Source organism: Chrysochloris asiatica, unplaced genomic scaffold (assembly GCF_000296735.1).
Source record: "Chrysochloris asiatica unplaced genomic scaffold, ChrAsi1.0 scaffold00002, whole genome shotgun sequence".
Classification (NCBI taxonomy): Eukaryota; Metazoa; Chordata; class Mammalia; order Afrosoricida; family Chrysochloridae; genus Chrysochloris; species Chrysochloris asiatica.
In genome coordinates, this window is record NW_006408520.1 from 34,632,804 (window position 1) to 34,654,923 (window position 22,120).

Consider the following 22,120-nt stretch of genomic DNA (forward strand, 5'->3'; position numbering starts at 1 on the left):
TTTCATAATTTTAAACCATTCAGTTTTCCCATGTTCTGTTCAAACCACTGCCTCTTGGTCCACAAATACATTCCTCATGAACACAATTAAATGTTTCGGAATACTCATACTTCGCAATGTTGTCCATAGCTTGTCATGATCCACACAACCGAAAGCTATTGCACAGTCAATAAAGCACAGGTAAACATCTCTCTGGTATTCTCTGCTTTCAGCCAAGAGCTATCAGACATCAGCAATAATATCCCTCGTTTCACGTCCTCTTCTGAATCCGGTTTGAACCTCTGGAAGTTCTCTGTCAATGTATTTTTGTATTATCTTTAGTAAAACTTTACTTGCATGGGATATCAAAGATATTGTCCGATGATTTCCACCTCTCTTTGGAATGGGCACAAATACAGATTTCTTCCAATCAGTTGGCCAGATAGTTGTCTTCCAAATTTCTTGGCATAGATGAGTGAGGGCCTCCAGTGCTGCTTCACTTTCTTGAAAGATTTCAATTTTTATTCCATCACTTCCTGGTACCTTGTTCTTTGCCAATTCCTTCAATGCACCTTGGACTTCTTTCTTTAGTGTCATTAGCTCTTGATCATAGGCTACCTCTTGAAATGGTTGAACAATGAGCATTTCCTTTTGGTACAGTGACTCTTTGTTGTAATATTTGACTTTGTCTTCTTGACCTGATCTTTGAAATTTTCTGTTCAGCTCTTGTAACCTCCTCATTTCTTCTATTTGCTTTAGCATCTTTATGCTGGAGAGCAAGTTTCAGTGTCTCTTCTGACATCCATTTTGATCTTTTCCTTCTTTCTTGTCTTCTTAATGACTTTTTGCTTTCTTCCTATATGATGTTCTTGAAGTCATCCCACAATTCTTCTGGTCTTTGGTGCTTAATGTATCAAATCTGTTCTTCAGATGATCTCTAAATTCAGGTGGGATATATTCAAGGTCATATTTTGGCTCGTATGGTCTTGTTTTAATTTTTTTCAGCTTTGGTCTGAATTTGCATAAAAGCAATTGATGATCTGTTCCACAATTTGTCCCTGGCCTTGTTTTGGCTGATGATATGGAGCTTTCCACCATCTCTTTCCACAGATGTAGTCAATTTGATTTCTGTGTATTCCATCTGATGAGGTACATGTGTATAGTTTTCTCTTATGCTGTCTTAAGAGGGTATTTGAAATGAACAAATCATTGGTTTTGTAGAATTCTATCAGGCGATGTCCAGCATCAATTCTATCACCAAGGCCGTATTTTCCCAACTACAGATCCTTCCTCTTTGTTTCCAACCCTTGCATTCCAATCACCAGTAATTTTAACACATCTTGATTGCATGTTTGATAAATTTCAGATTGAAGAAGTTGGTAGAATTCTTCTATTTCATCCTCACTGGCTTTAGTGGTTAGTGCGTAAATTTGAATAACAGTGGTATTAACTGGTCTTCCCTGTAGGTGCATGTATACTATCCTGTCACAGACAGCATTGTATCTCATGACTGATCTTAATACATTCTTTTTGACGATGAATGCACCACCATTCCTCTTCAATTTGTTATTCCCAGGTAGGAAACCATGTGGTTGTCAAATTCAAAATGGTCAATATCAGTGCATTTAAGCTCACGAATTCGTAAGAGATCGATGTTTCTGCGTTCCATTTCATTTTTGACAATTTCTAATTTTCCTAGATTTATATTTTGTACATTCCATGTTTTGATTATTAATGTATGTTTGTCTTCATTTTGAGTTGTGCCCCATTAGCCAATGAAGGTCTCGAGGGCTTTATTCCTATGGGCTTTACTCCATTCACGTCATCACAGTCAACTGTACTTTGAGGAGGCAGCTCTTCCCCAGTCACATTTTGAGTGCTTTCCAACGTGAGGGGCTCATTTTCCGACACTATATCTGACAGTGTTTCTCTGCTATTCATAAGGTTTTCAGTAACTAAATATTTGGAAGTAGTTTATCTCTCCTTCTTCCTAGTCTGTCTTCATCTGGAAGCTCATTTGAAACCTGTCCACCGTGGGTGACCCTGCTGGTATTTAAAATACTAGTGGCATAGCTTCCAGAATTACAGCAACTCACATGTCACCTCAGTATGACAAAATGAGTGGTGGACCAGTTGCTACTAGAAAACCCTATAAAGAGTCGCTGTGAGTCAGAACTAACTTGACAGCATTTAGCAACAACTCTTTCTTTGCTACATGGTGGGAAGAATCAGGCTCATCTGTATTAAAGCTGATGTGGCATTTAAAAAAAGATGTGCAATCTGAGCTAAGTAAGGCAAAAGCAAATGATGGGCCCTAACCAAAATACTTTTGGAATTTAAACAGGTATGCAAATTCAAATAGGGACCCAAATGGAATCCAAAGTATTGATGTAACAAAGGGAAGTTTATAAAATAATGTAATATGTTTATATATATATGATTATAATGAAATCTACTCATATTTAACAGAAATTACTACTACTAGCTGGAAGTTTATAGCAATTATAATCACAGTCAACATGATCAATTCTACTAAAATAATTTCTATGTATTTTCATCTTAAAAAGGTGTATACATTTAATATTTCTGTACAATTTTGTTTAACATAACTCAAAAAAGTTTATCTTGGAAAAGTAAGGACATATAAAGACAGCCCCTAAACCCTAAAACTCAATAACTAACAATTATTTTTAATGAAATGGGGGTTGAGATCCTATGTTTTACAAGTGATAAATATACTAAAAATGAAAACAAAACTCTCTACTATTTTCCTAATCCATTTTTCCTTATGAGATTTCAATGATTCAAAATTTGTTCTGCTGCATTTAATGAATGATAAACAAAGGGCAACAACTAAAGATGTTAAGTACCGTCAAGTCAGTTTTGACTCACAGCGACACTGAGGAATGGCCTTTCTGAAGTTCAGTGCTTATCTTTTAGTGTATTTCTATATTATTCACACTGTAAATAGAGAAGTAATAATAAATATTACTTACCTTTCCAGAAACAATCTTCTCATAAATCTGAATTGGTTGGTCTGCAAAGAATGGTGGGTAGCCAGCTGCCATTTCATAGATTAACACTCCTAATGCCCACCAGTCCACTGCCTTATTGTAGCCCTAAGATAAATACCAAATGTCAATTCTTAGTTAATTAATATGAAGAAAAAGAAGTCATAGATGATTTCAAAATAATTTCTAAGCATATATATTTTTTTCAAAAGCAGTTGCTGAGCACCTATTCAGGGCAGATAAAAAAATGAACAAACTATACCAGGTGATTAAATTATACAAAGGGGAGACTTTTCATATACTGAAAATTATTAGGAAAAATTATTACATCTTCTTATTAGATTCATTAAGCATATTACAGATATCTATTTCTTTGGGATAAATTAAGGTCCATTACAGGTCCATAATTTTACAAATCAGCATACTCTAGAAAGGTCGAAAGCTTTAAACAGAATAGTATATGTGGGACTTCATAGTAAGTAGCAGTGTTGACTTAAAAATATTATTGGAGTTATGAGGGTAAATATACTCAAGGTAATTTGTCTAATTCACAGAATGTTACAAAAGTTAGAAATACAATGTTATTGTTGCTGTTGTTAAGCACTGCTGAGTCAGCTTCAACTCATAGCAATCCTGTATAGGATTTCCAAGGAGCAGCTGATGACTTTGAACTGCCAACCATGCATTTAGCAGTTCAGTGCTTAGCCAATACCACTACACCAAGAATCCACATGTATAATTTAGAAGCCAGTAAAGTTACATACTTAAGTATATTTTACTTTAGCTATCTATCCTTTTGCTTCTCATCTCTAAAACATATACAGGAAAGATAACTACTTTGTAAGGTTTTGTGAGGTTTATATCAGATGAAAGAAAACAATGTGTATAAGAAGTGCTTTGTGAACCAAATGTGCAATTCAAATGCTACTTTTAATTGGGTGCTATTTTTCATATAAGCTTATAAAATCAACACCTACATGCATTTAACAAGATTTAATAAGGATAAATATTAACATATGCTTACATAAAATTTATTATCAACTGTAATTATTATCAGTGGGCACACAATTATGATTATGGAAAACAAAAACAATAAAAAAAATGCCAGAACATGTGGAGAAAAATAAACTGAGTTCTCACATTTTTTGTTTTACTCTCAAACATACCCTTTAATTACCATCAGTACCCCCCTACATCCCAGTAGAAGAAAGGAAAATGGAAAGAAATCAAACTGTCCTTTTAGGTATGATAAAAGTTTCTCTAAATACATTTCGTGGTTTGAAAAAGAAGAATTGCCTTCAATCAAAGCAACTAATCTATTGCTGTAATTCCCATTGTTAGGTGTTATTCAGCCAGCTATGACTCACAACAGAATGAAACACTGCCTGGTCCTGTGTCATCCACACAATTACTGTTACATTTGTGCACATTGCTGCTGTTACTATGCCAATCCATCTCTTTGGGAGTCTCTCGCTGGCCCTTCACTTTACCAAGCAAGATGCCTTTCTTCAGAGACTGGTACCTCCTAAAAAAAAGTCTGAAGTACACATCCTAGTTTCTAAGGAGCATTCTGGCTGTACTTCTTCCAGATTTGTCTGTTCTCCTGGCACTCCGAAGTATTTTTAAATATCCTTCTCCAATACCTTAATTCAAATGCATCGATTCTTCTTCTTTATTCACTGTTTAACTTTCACATGCATATGAGGCTATTGACACCTTAGTGCTAAAAGTGACATTTTTGTTTTACAACATTTAAAGATGTCATGTGAAGATCTGCCTAATGTAATACATCATTTGATATCTTGACTGCTGCTTCCATGAGTATTGATTGTAAATCAATGTAAAATGATCTACATTGTAATTTTTGGCAACTTCAGTCTTTTTTTCATTTACTATGTAACTGTTTTACTATGTTTCATAACTATGTCCAGTTATGAAGGAGATTTTTCATTTTATTTACAGAGAGGTGTAATCCATACAAGGCTGTAGTCTTTGATCTTCATCAGTACAATTTTAAGTCTACTTGGCTTTTCGCAAGCAAGGTTATTACCATATGCATATTGTAGGTTATTAATGAGTCTTCCTCCAATCTCGATGCTACATTCTCCTTCACATAATCCAACTACTTAGACTATTTGCTTAACAGGCAGATTAAGTATGGTAAACAGAATCAATCCTGGAACACAACTTTCCTGATTTAAAACCATTTGGTATTCCTTGTTATATTCTAACAACTGCCTCCTTAGTCTATGTACAGGCTGTGCATGAACAAAGTCAAGCATTCTGGAGTACTCATTCTTATCCATAGCTTGTCATAATCTACACAAGTGTAAGTCTTTGCATGATCAATAAGGCACAAATAAACATCTTTCTGGTATTCTCTGCTTTTAGCCAAGATCCATCCGACATCAGCAATGACACCCCTAGTTCCATATCTCTTCTGAATCAGGCTGGAATTTCAAGTAGCTCTCTATCAAAGTACTGTTGTAGCAATTTTTAAATTACCTTCAGCAAAATCTTATTTGTGTGTGATATTAATGATATGGTTCGATGATGTCCACATTCTGCTGGTTCACCTTTCTTTAGAATGGGAATAAATACTGATCTCTTCCAACCATTTGGTCATGTAGCTGTCTTCCAAATTTCTTGGCATAGATGAGTGAACACCTCCAGTGCTGCATAAATTTGTGGAAATTTTTCTATTTGTATTCCATCAATTACTGGAGCCTTGTTTTTCACCAATGCCTTCAGTGCACCTTGGGCTTCTTCTTTCAGTATCACTGGTTATTGATCATATGTTACCTCTTGAAATGGTTGACTATCAATCATTTCTTTTTGGTACAGCAACTATGGATTCCTACCATCTTCTTTTAATGCTTTCTGCATCATTCAATATATTGTCCATGTTGCTATTGTTAAGTGTCACGTACTTGGTTCCTATCCATAGCAAACTCATGTAAGGTTTCCAAGGAGCAGCTGGTGGCTTTGAACCACTGGCACTGTCATTAGCAGTCCAGTGGTTATCCTACAGTGCCAAACCAGGAGTACATTTTTACAATAAAATTCTTCAATATTGCAAGGCTTGAATTTTTCCTTCTGTTTTTTTCAACATGAGAAATGTTGAACATGCTCATCCCTTTGGGTTTTCTAACTCTGGGTCTTTTCAAATTTCATTATAATATTTGACTTTGTTTTCTCAAGTTGCTATTTGAAATTTTCTGTTCATCTCTTTTACTTCATTTCTTGCATTTTCTTTAGCTTCTCTACACTAAAAAACAAGTTTCAGAGTCTCTTTGGATAATTATTTTGATCTTTTCCTTCTTTCTTGTCTTCTTAATGACCTTTTGCTTTCTTCCTGTATGATGCTACAAATGTCATCCCACAAATCTTCTGGTCTTCTATAATTAGTGTCTAATGCATCTAATCTGGTCTTGAGATGATCTCTAAATTAGGATATAAAACAAAATTGTCCAAGGTCATATTTTTGGCTCTCATGGACTTTTCTTCAGCTATAGCCTGAACTTGCATAAGAGCAATTGATGGTCTGTCCCATAGTCTGCTCCTAGCCTTGTTTTGGCTGATGATATTGAACTTTTCCACTGTCTTTCCCCACAGATTTAGTTAATATGATGCCCTTGTATCCAATCCGGTGATGTTCATGTATGCTGTTTAAAAAAAAGGTACTTGTAATGAATAAGTTGTTGGTCTCATAAAATTCAATCACTGTTTTCCAATATCATTTCTATCACCAAGGCCATATTTTCCAACTACTGGACCTTCCTTTTTTTGTCCCACTTTTACATTCTAATAAATGCAGCTTTGATTGCATGTTTGATTAATTTCACATTGAATTTGGTAGAATTCTTCAATTTCATCATCACTGCCACTAGTGGTATGTACCTAGATTTGAGTAACATGGTATTAACTGATCTTGCTTGAAGGTGTATGAATATTATCCTGTCACAGGCATGCTTGGTAAAGTTGAGGGTCAGCAAAAAAGAGGAAGAGCCCCATTTAGTAGCAGCAGAAATGGACTCAAATGTAGCAGTGATTGTGAGGTTGGTGCAGGAACTGGCAGTATTTCATTCTGTTGTGTATAAGATGATATGAACTCGGTGACACATAGCAACAACAACATACAGAAACACCCTATAGTAATCATGAGCATATAGATTTAAATTCACACCTTAAATTAATTTAAAAATGTAAAATTAAATCAATAATCAGTTTTTACAAAAATTAATAGCAATTTTTTTTTTCTAATTCTTACATAAGGTCATGATAAAAATACCTTGCTGAGAATTATTTCTGGGGCCAAATATTCTGGAGTACCACATAATGTCCAAGTTCTGCCTTTAACTCTTTTTGCAAACCCAAAATCTGTAACCTATATAAGAATAAAAAAAGTACTGTGAACATCGATTATTTCAATTACAGTACATACATTTAAAGTAAAAATTCAGGGTTAAAATTAAAACCATGAACACAAAAACAAAACAAAACAAAAAACCTAAGTCAATGCAATTAAGACTAATGAAGCCACTATTTAGTGAATGAAGGCTAAAACAGCCCGTCGGAGGCTTCTTCCTAACATAAAAACAACAAAACTTCTTCAGTCATAAATTTAAGGCCACAGAATCAAGGAATAACAAAATGAAAAGAAAAGGCAAAAGCAATTTTTAAAAATGAAAAACTGACCACATTGCTACAAGTGTTCCATAAGCCCATTTTGTCCTCTGGCATTACCTACACCATCAAAAGCACAAAAGCACCATGGGAGGATCACTGATAACTACAGAAAGGGGAGTATCTACTTTACTAATAGTATAAATGGAAAGAAAACATTTCCATCACTCCAATATTGCTACTTGGAACTCATTTGGCAGTTATGGAGTTGTGGGAAAGAGCATAGGTTCTGGGAACAGCCTGGGTTTAAAATACTGACTCTATCATTTATTAGCTGTGTGAACTTGCTGTGCTTCATTTCCTTAGACTTAAAATGAGGGTAACAGTACCTACACTTTATAGGGTTATCAGGATCACGAGACTTAATGCAAGTAGAACACTTGAAAAAATGTCGGTACTATGAGAGCACACAACTATATTATTATTTTTGTAGGAGCCTGTTCTTAGTTTATAAACAGATATTATTGGAAAGACAATGAGGTCCTACCTTTGATAGGATTCATAGTTATTTTTAATAGTGACAGTTTCATGGTTTTTAAAAATAGTTGCAGAACTATAAGTTCAATTTAAGCCATTAGGAAGAAGCAATTGTTCCCCCCAAGAAGTGGGGTAAAAATCAACATTGGGAATTGGGTTGAACAAATAAAACTTCTTGCCTAGTTTTTCTAAGATAAATCGTATTACTTGTTCAAGTCATACCTGGATATATCCTTGATGGTCAATTAAGAGATTTTCAGGTTTTAGATCTCTATAGATGAGGTCCAGTGAATGGAGGTACTCGAATGTTAGCACTATCTGAGCTGCATAGAACCGTGCATGGGGTTCACTGCAAAGAAACAAAACATCATTTTCTGTAAAATGGATAACATAGCATAGTATATTATCATATAAAATTAACAAGGGCTGGATGTATTTTTTCTTTTAAACATATGCAGAGAATCTTAATAGTTCTAAATATTTATGCCAAACATTTAGCAAATCTTATAGTCTTCTTTCAAAAATGTGCTGATACATTTAAGGGAAACATATGTTCAGCAAAAACAGAACCATAAAATAGTCATCTTATTGTAAATCATGATTCCCTATATTAAAAAATATTTATGTCTAATTATGTCTGAACTTGAGAATAATTGAAAAACAAATGTGCTATCTGGATTGTCTATTGGGACCCTTGTTACTTTTGCTAGGCTCCATCTACTTTTTTTACATATATTTCATGTACTTAAAGAATTTCAATACATAGAAACTCTAACTTGAATATCATTAAAACCTAACCTGTTCATGTTACAAAAATAACATATGCTCCATATGGAAAAATATCATAAAATATTGCTGAAGTATAAACACCAATATCTCATCTAGAAATCATATGCACAATCCTGGTATGTGAGCTTCCAAATTTTCTACTATGTATGTTAATATAGACAACATATGTATAATCTATATGTTTGTTTAAACATGCAGCTTTTGCATGCATAGATTATTAGATCAATTGATATATTAGTGTCACTTTGATGCCACATTCAGAGTTTTACTCCAAAAGAATGTACTGATTTTCTAATTTGAAATTTCTATTTCACCTTCTAATACATTCACTGAATTCTGCTAATTTACCTGTGAAGTTGCAGTAACTTTCATTTGTGACACCAATGAACAAACTTAGCTATAAATAGGATTTTTCTTAAGATAGTTTGATCTGGTAGTACCAGAAACAGAAATTCGAAGAAAAAATGATATATATTGTTCCTGTGTTTCCCAGGTCATAGTCAGATACACATTAGATGTTCAGTAAATACGTGTTGACTGAATGAGTATAAAAGAAAATTACCCTTCCAGACTCCATCCCATTCCAACATTGTAATAACCCACAAAATATATAAATGGAGAGGGTAAAATCCCTGGTTACTATAACATTTATCCATAAACTTGAAAATGTTTGAACAGGGAGGACTCCTATTGTGTCCATATAAGCCCTCAGCATTTTATATTTATTTCCACATACTAGTATTTGGAGAAATACAGAAATTACAGAGATCTATATATCAAATTGTTGAAAGATGAAGGCAAAATATTACAAATGCAATTGGTTACTGGATATTTCTACTTAATATTTAAGTGAATGTAGGAAGATTTAATGCTGTAGTAGGCTTTAAGTCTAGATACCTGCTATTTAGAAACAGAATTGTAATGACTCCACTGATTCTTTTTAAAGCCACCTTCAACAATGATTCTCAGTACATCAAAGTTTCTAGGCCCCTTCACAATACATATAAATAGAAAGTATATATATAGTATGAACGAAATGTTAAAAAAGATAGTATCTTAGTGTGCATCATGTTAATCAGCTTGCTTTCCTCCTAAAACCAAGTCAATTATTGAAGAAATGAGACTCTAAGGAGTTGCAAAGGAAAGAAGTTATTAATTATAGAAAACGAAATATTTTTGGAGGACAGGTTTAGGTGTGATACTTTAATAAAAATCTTTGAATGAGTACAGAACAATATGAGGATTCTGAGCCTTCCTGAACAAGGGGTAGTGGCAAAGAGAAAACTGTAGGAGGTAAACGAGAATCATGAGAGATAAACAGAGGTTATTATGCATTAGCTCAGTGTCTGACATATATTAGACACATTATTGTTGTGCTGGTGTGGCGCTATAGGGTAAGCACTGGGCTGCTAACCACAAGGCTGGTGGTTCAAACCCACCAATCGTTCCTTGGAAACCCTATACAGGGTCTCTATGAGTCGGAATTGACTTGAAGGCACTTTAACAGCAATAATAAACATATTTGGTCAATAAATGATTTTTGGTTTAGGTCCTAGATGACTGAAATAATGTTTATTATTACTGAATATATTATTTTGTGGTAATCTAAATCTATCATCTTTTTATGAACCAAACTACCATCATCAGTTGTTGCTGTCCTTGCTGTTGGGAGAATTTTGATTCATGGCAACCTTTTGTGTGCAGCATAGTTCAACTGCCAGTTCTTAGGCTAGTCTAGAGTTTAAGTGTTTATGCCACCCAAGGACTATTCATCAGTTAAAGTGTAATCACAAGGACAGTCCTATTTGAGCTTTATTTATGTTTTAAATATGTCGAGATGTGATGCACAAAATGAAGTTGGACCTGCTCTTGGTTTTATCTTCATTCTATCAGTGATTATTAATGAACAATAGTAACTTACTAACTATTATATATAGGAAAAGCTAACAGAATGTATCAAATATTTTAATGACTGTGAAGTCTTATTAGTAATAGCCAAATTATTGGGTGTGGCACTGTAGTATAAGCACTGGATTGCTACCCGTAAGGCTTGTGGTTCAAACTCACCAGCCACTTCTTAGAAACCCTATACAGGGTTGCTATGAGTCAATATTCTTACAATACCAATAACAACCACTGAGTGCAAGGGTCCCTGGTGATGCTGTGGGTTAGGCACTGGACTGCTAGTTACAAGGTTGCTTCTTAGGAGAAACATGAGGCTATCTACTCCTGTAAAGATTTACACTCTCAGAAACCCTTACAATGTCATTATGAGTTAGAATCGACTCGATGGCAAAGTTTGGTAATCACTGGGGTCAATCTCTCTTAAAGACTCAACAACTTTAATGAAAACTAAATTTGATTCAAACAAACTTTCATAATTTCATTGCCATGATACTCTTAGTCTTTCCATATATGTCATTTTATTCAAATATCTTGCACAAAGTTGTATTAATATTGGTACAATATTTGCGTTTTAAATTTTTATTTTTTTCCATAAAATTGTATTTTATGAACTCTAAGTTAATGGAGCCTCACAATATCTATCAATGAAAGAATATTTAAATTCATATGAAGGTATTTTTATTTGAATTTTAAAACTCATGAATGGTAAAATTTCTTACTAATGTTTCTATGTAATGCTTTCTGTAGCTAAAATATTACTAAATTCAAAGGCAACATACAATAAGGTGATTATCAGCACAATACCACTAAAGAAAAGGAAAACACTGAGAGATGTGCACAAGAGTTAAAGACAACAGAGGTAAATCCTGTTTTATACACCATCCTGCATATCAGTAATCTACAAGTGCATACATAGGCAGACAGGCAAGATGAACAAGAATTAGCAGGCAAAAGAACTACACACATAACCATATATATTATAGTTCTGACAGAAAATAATTTCTATATACATATTTGTATGTTCTCTAAATATATCCATCCTTATAATACAGGGAGCAAAGGTATGCAAATATCTTAGCCATAACCAGGTACTAAAGAAATGAGTCACTGATCCTAAAGGCTTAGGATCATAGTAGCAGAGGGTATCAAGGTCAATTGGCATAACATAGCCCACAAAGACAATGTTTTACAACCTACTCTGGTGAATAGTAACTGGGGTCTTAACAGCTTTTGAGCAGCCATCTAAGGTGCAGCTATTAGTCTTTCCCTGTCCAGAGCAAAGAAGAGTGACAAAGGAAACAATTTGACCAAGGAACTTAGCCTCCATTCACTATAAGACCAGAAGAATTACATAGTACACTGCTACCATTCTTGACAGATCTAAAAGGGATCATAATAGAGGGTCTTGAGTAGAGTAGGAGAAAAATATGGAACAAAACTCAAAATAATAAAAACTCCACAGGCTTATTGATTAGATAGAAACTGTTGGTATCCCTGCAGCTATGGCTCTTAGTTATCCTTCAAGCCTGGAACTGTTCTCAACTCTGTAGCTCAACTTTCAGTCAAATAATAGACAAGTATATAATATCAACAATAACACAAGGAAGTACATACATCTTCGAGCAATCAATCATATGAGAGCATAAGGGCAGAATTTGCTCAGGGATAAAGCTCAGAAGAAAAGGTGGATAGGAAAGAAGGGCAAATGGAAATGGTAAACAGAGGAAGAATGTGGGAAGAGGGCTGTTACATGTGGGGACTGCAATCGGTGTATGAATTGTTGAACAGAAAACCGATTTACTCTGTAAATCTTTCACCCAGATCATAAAACAAATTAAAAAATATGAGATGGCTTCAAAAGTTTCATGGAAAAATTATATTTCAATTCCATTTTCCACAAACTTTCCGAAGTTCCTCTTGTATATTATTAAATTCAATGAAATAAACTTTCGGCAATTACAATCACTTAAACATGTGGTTTAAAACAAATATAGCTGATTAATATTTGTGGAAAGAAAAAGCATTTGTTACCTGAACCTTCCAATTCTTCTTAGATGTGAAAACATTTCACCCCCAGGGACATATTCCATAATCATATATAAGTTAGAATTATCCTATGGATTAAAAAAATAATAATTATTAAACAAAAATTATGTTACCTACATTTTGTCTTCAAAAATAGTTTAGGATTATGTCATGTTCAATTAGAAAAAGACAAATACAAAATCTATTAGATTAATATAAGTAAACAGAGCTGAGCTTTTCTAAAGTAAGGTACTCATTTGTTTTATTTTGTATTATTGTCAAAAATTAGTCTGGGACTTTTGCTGTTCCTGCTACTGCAGGGAACACTTAATTCTAGAACAATTAGACACTGAAGCATTATATAATCCTATATTAGATAATAGTATAATGCATGCAAAGTAATAACAATGCCAAAAACAATTTGAAAAAGTTAAGATTATCTGCATTTTAAGTACTGTGTCACAACAGACAGACTAATAATTTTAATGGGATCTTAAACACATAAATCCTCACTTGATTTAAAGAATAAAGGCAAATATAGAAAAGGTTGAAATATTTCATATGAATCAATATTGCAGAGAGTTGTCAAGTGTTATTCTATAGCACTAAAAAACTGCCAATTAAAAAAACAAATTTTTGTGAATGTTTATGACACACTTAAACAGTGAGTCAAAGATTATTTGGCCTCATAAATGTAAAGACTAAGCATAGTGGTTATGAATCAGGCTGCGAACCGCAAGGTCAGCAGTTCGAAACTACCAGCTGTTCCGTGGGAGATAGATGAGGCTTTCTGTTCCTGTAAAGATTTACAGTCTTGGAAACCCTGTACAGGGTCGCTAAGAGTCGGAACCTATTCCACGGCACATTACCACCACCAACCATGACACAAATGAATAAGTGAAAAAGGTGAGACAGCGGCAGAAAGTGCTGAAGGAAAACTGCAGAAGGTGTGTGGGTGTAATCATTTGCAAACACGTAAGAATCACTAAATAAAATATCATCATGATTTCTGATACATTGATATATTTTATAAAACCATCTCATATATAGTCACTTTGAACAACATATCCCCAGGGAGAACCAAAAGCTTTTCAAATGTTGCCTAAATTTATAAACACAATAGGATTTAATTTCATATTTCCAGGTTTACCATCTAATTTAGAATCCCATTATAATTTCATATTTAAGAACATATATCAGGTTAAATATATTTTATTAGGATACTATAAAAATTTACCTTAAATGAATACTCCAGTCGAACAAGAAAAGGAAAATTCACAGCCTGTAATATTCTTTTCTCATTCAAAGTATGCTCTATTTGCTTCAGTTTAACAACCTGTAGTTGAGAAATAAATATATTTAATGTACTTGAACAAAATAACAATTTACTATCTTTTTAAATAAATAATATAATGCATTCCATGTAACAATGAATCTGGATTAGCAAAATCACAAGAATTGGATACGGACGATAATAATTATTAACCAAATTTATAAGATTCAAATGAAAACGCTAATAGAGGATTTAAAACTGTTCTTAAGAAAGCCATCTATAATTTCAGCTAAGGTACTGTTTAAGAAGAGAGAGCTAAATGGGAATAGAATAGGTCCCACTCATGACAAAACACCAGGTATTACCCAACCTAATGACAGGTTTAATCAAAAAGATAAATCAGAAGCATTTTGTGGTTATACTACCAAGACAAGTATCTCTGGTGCCAAATACTCTCATCTAAAAGATGAGAGAAAAAACTACATGGTCTCTTAGAGTTCCGTGCTGAGACTGTACATACAAATTAGGAGCAGAGCTCAAGAGAGAACTACAGCTATTGAAGAATATACAGGGAGAAGGTATAGAATAGGAAAAAGGGAAGAGGGGGCTAGTCTAGAGTCCTGAGATTAGCAATTTTTAAAAGGCAGTCAGGAGGAGGAAGAGGAGGAAAAAGAGGAGGTTCAAACTCACTTGCTGCTCCTCAGAAACCTTATACGGTATTGCTGTGACTTAGAACCGACTAGACAGCATTTAACTACAACAATCTTCTAGCAGTTACTTACAATTACAGTAAAAGGAAAAATGGTAAATCTTGATATGGTATTATATAGATATTATGAGTATGTTCTAAAAATGATTTACTTATGTGACTTATTGGGATGTTGACAGCAAAATGGAGAGGAAACAGTGCTGAGCTAATCTGGATTACAGATAGTGACTAGACTAGTACTTTCCAATAGAAGCACAATATGAACTACATACGTAATTTTAAATTGTCTAGTTGTTGTTGTTAAGTGTCATCGAGTCGGTTCCAACTCATGGCAACCCTGTATAGGGTTTCCAAGGAGTGGCTGGTGAATTGGAACTACTGACCTTGTGTTTCAAACTGACCTTGAGGTCCAGTGTTCTATCCCACAGCACCACAGAAGCTTGATATTCAAGGCATGGCTAATTCAGGCACTCTTACTCATTAGGTACACCAATGTGGGATGATAAATACTTTAAATTTATTTTTTATAGTACTGTTATGAAGTGACATATAATGACCCTATGTAGGGTTTCCAAGGAGCGGCTGGTGGGTTTGAACTGATGACCTTGTGGTTCACAGTGAAGTGCTGATCCTAGAGTGCCACACCAGGAGTATATTTTTATAGTACTGACTTCAAAAAATTTATGGGAAAATAAAATCAATAGGTAATGGAATTTCTCCACAAACTTTTTGAAGTTCCTCACAGGTAAATTTTAAAAACATTTCCTTGTTTTAACTGACATTTCAAATTATTCAAACCTATTCTTTGTTAATTTCAGGAGCTCTGGTAGAGTAGTGGTTATGAATCAGGCTGAGAACCGCAAGGTCAGCAGTTTGAAACTAGCAGCTGTTCCGCAGGAGAAAGAAGAGGCTTTCTGCTCCCGTAAAGATTTACAGCCTTGGAAACCCTGTACAGAGTCTCTGTGAGTCGGAACTGACTCCATGGCACATAACCACCACCACCACCACCATTCTTGTTAATTTACATGTTGGGTTGGTAACCATAAGGTCAGAAGTTCAAGTCCAGCAGGTGTTCCTCAGGAGACAGGTAAGGCTTTCTGCTCCCATAAAAATTTACAGCCTCAGAAATCCTATACAGGGTGGGTTTCTATGATCCGGAACCTACTCAACCACATATAGCCAGCCAGCCTCTTAAGGGCTTCTACTGTAAGGAGCTCTGGTAGCTAGTGGTTATGAATCAGGCTGCGAATCGAGAGGTCAGCAGTTCGAAACTACCAGCTGTTCTGTGGGAGAAAGATGAGGCTTTCTGCTCCCATAAAGATTTACAGCCTCGGAAACCCTGTACAGGGTCACTGTGAGTTGGAACTGACTCCACAGCACATAACAACAACTGTAATTAAAATAAGGCATAACCAAAATTAGTAAATTTCTGTTACCTGTTAATTAGTACTTGAATTTTCTACAACACTTATTCTTTACATGCTGAATTCAATAATTTGTTAGCAAAATATTATATGTAAATAATTATTAAAATAAATAATAATATACCCCCGTCCTGCTGTGGCGCTGTGGACTAATGCGTCAGACTGCAATGTCGTTTAAACTGCAAGGTCAGGGTTCAAGCTCACCAGCTGCTCCGAGGAAACCCTATACAGGGTTGCTATGGGTCAAAATCAACTCAATGGCTCTTAACAACAACACAACACTAAAACTGTTAACTATGTACCATGTTGTTGTGTGCCGTTGAGTTGTTTCCAACTCACAGTGACCCAGGATAGGGTATCCAAAAGTGGCTGGTGGGTTTAATCTACCAACTTTGTGATTGCCAGTCCAGTGCTTATCTTACAGTGCCACACCAGGGCTCTATGTATCTTGTAGTCACAATAAGTAAGAATGAAAATAGAATGCAACAATAAAATTATGGAACGCTGTCAATGCTAAGACATTATATTGCATGTTTTGAATATTCTAGCTGGTAAAACTGAAGGTTACCCTGAAAATAAATAATGAGTAAAAGCACTAACCTTCTGCTTATCTAAAATCTTCATGGCATAATACTGTTCAGTGGCTTTATGCTTCACCAACATGACTCTTCCAAATGAACCTGTCCCAAGGGTTTTTTTCCTTTCAAAATCTTCGAGTCCAGCATTATTCTGTATGTATGTGAAAAACATAAATAAATTAAAATGAAATGTTTTCATGATTATAATAATATAATAGTTTAATATGTAATCAGAATGGATCATATAACTCATAACAGCTCTTTTACAAAATAATGTGAACAGATTATTGAGATTCTATTTTTTACCTTTTAATAAGAAAGGATCTAATAATTGAGAAAAGAACTTTATTGTAAAATAAAATAAAATAATAATGGGAAGCTATGAGCCTCAGCTGAAATATTAAACATCATATACCAACATGAGTTCCTAGAATTAGAATTACAATGAATTATGCCATATCTTAATTACAAATGAACAAGAAGCATACCACAAAGACAGTCATGTTAATCATTAATGAAGTTGCATTAATTGTAATGAATAGATAAACTGAGGGATTAGTCCTTTCACTAGAGTTCCGAGTAAGGAAAGCATTGTTTATATCTTTATAAGAGCTCTAGAACTCGAAAATAGGAACATGTAAGGTCCTAGTGGCTTTCTCTTTCTGATGTTATAATAACCCAGTGTTACTTAAAATAGTAACAATAAAGAAAGGAGAGTTCCTCATTCCCACCAAGATAACTAAAAGTCAGTGTCCCTGAACAATAATCAGACTCTTATTCTCAGTGAATAGAGGTTTTGTTTGGCACAAACATCTTTGTTTGGCTTTGACTACAGGACGGAAGCAGAGAGATGGAGGCAGCAATTTTTTAAATTTGTTGCTGCCACAGCAAAATGAAAATTACTAGGAACAAATTATCTAAGTGCTAAATAGCAACAAGTAGTAATTGCTGACCCATTTGTTTAATAGGTTTTCATTACAAAGATTTCTATGCTAATCTTGGAAAAAATATATCCAAGGACTAATCTATAAAGTTCTTAGCTTGAGAAAACCGTGACGTAGTATAATTCTTGTTTAAAATGAGGAATCTAGGTGGCTATTGGAGTTTATTCTAGGTGGGTTTGATATCTATTGCAAATTTAACTTTGCCTTGGAAATAAAAACAGCTTCGTGTTGGATCCTTATAGAGAAAGCAACTCTTTTAGAAAAACTTCCATTTATAAAACCTTTTGCACCATCCTTTAGTTTCACATTTCCAATAATTTAAAATTACTATGAAATTCTATCAATGTAGAAAAACATCCTTATAATAATACAGTGGGTTAATTGTTTAATTTTATGGATTGATACATAATTTATAGTTTTATCAACACAGATGAATTGAAACATTTAATATAGTCATACTAAATAATGGACACACTCCATTAATAAATAAGACAACAGAATTTCTCTAAGTCATTGCTTTTGTGCAATAGGAATTTAAAAAAACAACCATCATTCTCATCTTTATGTTACATTACTTTAATGCCTATGTTTTACATATATCATATTCTAAAGCTTGATAAGGATGAAGTTTTATCATGAAACATTACATTTATTTTGGATTAAGTATCCTTCAGTAAAAAAAAATTACTGAAACAAAACCTCATGTGCTAGGAAAAAAAACAGTTTTCAAAATTTTAATCAGCAATTAAAGATCACTCATTATTTTTAACACTAAAAACAGATTTTGGGGGAAAATATAGTAGCTTTTTTTATATACAAATTTTAGATTTCAGTTAAGACTTAAAGTGCTTAAACAGAATTTATCACAACAATTTCTGTTTAATTGATATACTAATCATCAAATATTTTTGATTAACCATTTGAAACTGCACAGTAGTATCCCTACTGTTGCAATTAATTAAAATAAGTATGCTATCAAAGGCATAATTCAAAATTATTATAATATTAGAATATCTAGAGTTTGTGGCAACTTAGAATAAGTATCAAAATTTATAATCAGACATTTAATTGGAAATTAGTTCTTTCCTTAATTAAGTATACATAAATTCATTAGTTAATAAAATATAGTGGTAAGGCAAAATTCTTAATTTAAACTTATATTTATTAACACAAATAAATAAAAGTTTCTGAACTGGTAGGTTACTTAGGCAAGAATCATGATTCTAGTTAACACAGAATTTTTAAATCATAGAAAATCTAGAATATTCCTTACCGGAGCAGGGTTTTCCCACTTTTTTAAAAAATCTTCTTTGGCTTTGGCTAGAAACTCTTTCACTGAAAATACAGACAATAAAATTTTATCTTGTTAAGAATATTTGTATTACATTAAAACATGCATAAAAACAAAAAGATATATCAACAATTGTTACCATGAAACATAATACACTAGAGGGCTATGTAGTTTCTCTAAACAAGAAACTCAGTATCATCAGTGAGAACAAGGGATGGCTGGCAAAACAAACCATCAGCTGCTCATATGTACTGATACCAGGTAGATCGTAGATGAAAGCAGAGTATACCAGGAAGATGTTTACCTGTTTTTTATTGGCTATGCAAAGACATTAGACTGTGTGTATCAAAAACTACAGAAAATGCTGAGAAGAATGGGAATTCTAGAACATTTAATTGTGCTCCTGTGTAACTTGCACAAAGACCAAGAGGTAGTTGTATGAAAAAGAGTTAAGATTGTATCCTTTCACCATACTTAATCAATCTACATGCTGAGCAAATAATCTTAGAAACTGGACTCTATGAAGGAGAATGTGGCATCGGGATTAGAGAATGTCTCATTAACAGCCTGCATAAAGCAAAGAAGACATGAAACACTTACTGATGAAAATCAAAGACTACTGTCTTCATTCAGTATGATTTACTCCTCAACGTAAAGAAAACAAAAAACCTTCTAATTGAACCAATAAGCAACATGATGGTAAAGGAAGAATATTGAAGTTGATAAGGATTTCACTTCATTAGTATCCACCATTAACAACCATGGAAATAGCAGTAAAAGATTAATTCTTTAAAGTGTTAAAAAATCAGAGATGTCACTTTGAGAACTTACTGATCCAAGCTATGGTATTTTAAATCGCCTCACATGTATACTAGAGCTGGATAACAAATGCTGTTGTTGTTAAGTGCCATTGAGTCAATTTCAACTCATAGAGACCCTGTATAGGGTTTCCAAGGAGCAGCTGGTGGGTTTGAACTGTCGAACCTGCAATTCAAGCTGATCTTAAGGTCCTGTGCATTATCTTGTAGTGCCACACCAGGGCTTCGAACAATACATAAGTTATACCAAAGAAAAAACAATGCATCTGAATCATAGTGTTGGTGAAGAATATTAAATATGCCTCATACTGGAAAAATAGCGAACAAATCTGTGTTGGACGTACAGCCAGAACGCTGCCTGTAAGTGAGAGTGGTCAGACTGTCTCATACATTTGGACTTATTAACAGGAGGTATTAGTCGCTGCAGAAAGACATGCTGCTTGGTAAGTGGAAGGGTCATTATAAAACTGGAAGACCCTCAACAAGATGGACTGACACAGTGGCCACAACAGTGGGTTCAAGCACAGCAATGATTCTGAGGATAGTATGTGACCAGGCAGTGTTTCACTCTGTTGTACATGTGGAGTCATTATGACTTGGAACTGACTGGATGGAGCCTCGCAACAAAAACTAAGAAAAAGAAATGCATTCTTACTAAATTTCTAAGCCTCTCTAGATTATTTCCTAACTTTTCCAGAAAAATTGTTCTATACAGCGATATCTTTGAAAATTTCAAATCTATTAACATACAACCATTCCTGAAAATACACCTAAAGCTAATGTATAAAAAGGGAATCCTGGTGTGGCACTATGGATTAAGGCGCTGGACTGCAAGGTTGGTCTGATCTGCAAAGTTGGTGGTTCAAGCTCACCAGTCAATCCTCGTAAATGCTGTACAGGGTTGCTGTGTGAGTTGGAACCCATTCAACAGTACTTAACAACAATGTAAAACAAATTAGAAATCAATCATGTCCATAATGCTGAATGAAAATTAGTCAGGAGTGAGATTAACAAGACCAAACCAAAAACTTTTGAATATAATGGACCTGTTCATTTGTGAGGTTTCAAAAACAATTGATTTTCATAAAAGGTAGTTGCCAGTTCATGTATTTATGTTGAGTAGGTTTGGATTCTTTCTATTAAGGGCAAGAGAAAGGAAAAAATTACCCATTAACATAAAAAATGGATATTCACAAACATTTAAACACAAAACAAAACAAAGCACCAACAACAAGAACACAAGCAGCTTAAAATATTCTTCTGAAACAAATCAGACAGGATACCATTTATTCAGGTTTGCATGGGCTAAATGGGACAGAGGTAAATAGTGATGTATGCTTAACCTTGGAACAACAGGCCTCTGGGATACAAGGACTGAGACATAGTCTGAATGGGTAAAATAAGGGAAATAAAACTAACATGCTTGACTGTCTTATGAATCTTGCTTTCACTTGCCTACTACTGTAAAATACAGTTGAGGGGGAGGGAAAGGAATAGCCAGAAACATGATTATAGAAAGCTTGTAAGTCTATCTTCAGCCTATAACTGATTGTTATTGTTGTTGTTAAGTGCTGTCGAGTCAATTTTGACCTATAGCGACCCTGTATAGGGTTTCCAAGGAGTGACTGGTGAGCTTGAACAGCCGACCTTGTGATTCAAATGATTTTGCAGACTGGGCCATTAACCCACAGCACCACACCAGGATTCCTATAACCTAAAATGGGTGCTAAAACTTGCCTAGTGATAGAGGCTTCTTCCGGAGCCTTTGTAGTATATAACACCTTAAGTGGAATCCTGATCCCCATCCAGAATCTTCTGTGGTGGGAATTTTCCACTTGAATAGACAAGCAGACCAGCCTGGAGCAGCTAGAGGAATAAAAGATTCTTCTTGAGAGAAAGACCAGCAGGAAAAATAAAAAACAAAAACTGCAATCTGATTGACTACTACAAGAACAAGCAAGTTGTCCTCAGGAGAGCCATCAAGGCAAGCAATTAAGTCCCTTCAGGGCAAGCTGAAATTCAAAGGGAATACAGGAGCAGGTAGGTAATCCTGCTGGCAACCACACTGGTCTATTGATGAGGGGAAGTGGGGGAAAAGCAGCAATGAAGATGTGGGCTAAGTTCGACCACGATTAATAGACTCCCGTCAACTTGGAGTATGGCAAGACCTGGATGGCCAGCAGTATGATGAGACCTGAGGACCCCTGAGCC

At 34.5% G+C, this 22,120-nt stretch overlaps 1 protein-coding gene across 5 annotated transcripts in view; it reads right to left on the reverse strand.

Moving 5' to 3' along the window:
* PRKACB (protein kinase, cAMP-dependent, catalytic, beta) overlaps positions 1 to 22,120 on the reverse strand; it is a 159,822-nt gene that overhangs the window by 30,694 nt on the left and 107,008 nt on the right. For all 5 annotated transcript variants that reach the window (XM_006831007.1, XM_006831005.1, XM_006831008.1 and 2 more), the window contains 7 exons: positions 19,074 to 19,135; positions 16,879 to 17,007; positions 14,110 to 14,208; positions 12,879 to 12,961; positions 8,376 to 8,502; positions 7,282 to 7,377; positions 2,976 to 3,098 (listed from right to left, as the gene is read on the reverse strand). In XM_006831007.1, coding sequence (XP_006831070.1) covers positions 2,976 to 3,098; positions 7,282 to 7,377; positions 8,376 to 8,502; positions 12,879 to 12,961; positions 14,110 to 14,208; positions 16,879 to 17,007; positions 19,074 to 19,135 — 719 coding nt within the window. The remainder of the gene's footprint in view (positions 1 to 2,975; positions 3,099 to 7,281; positions 7,378 to 8,375; positions 8,503 to 12,878; positions 12,962 to 14,109; positions 14,209 to 16,878; positions 17,008 to 19,073; positions 19,136 to 22,120) is intronic.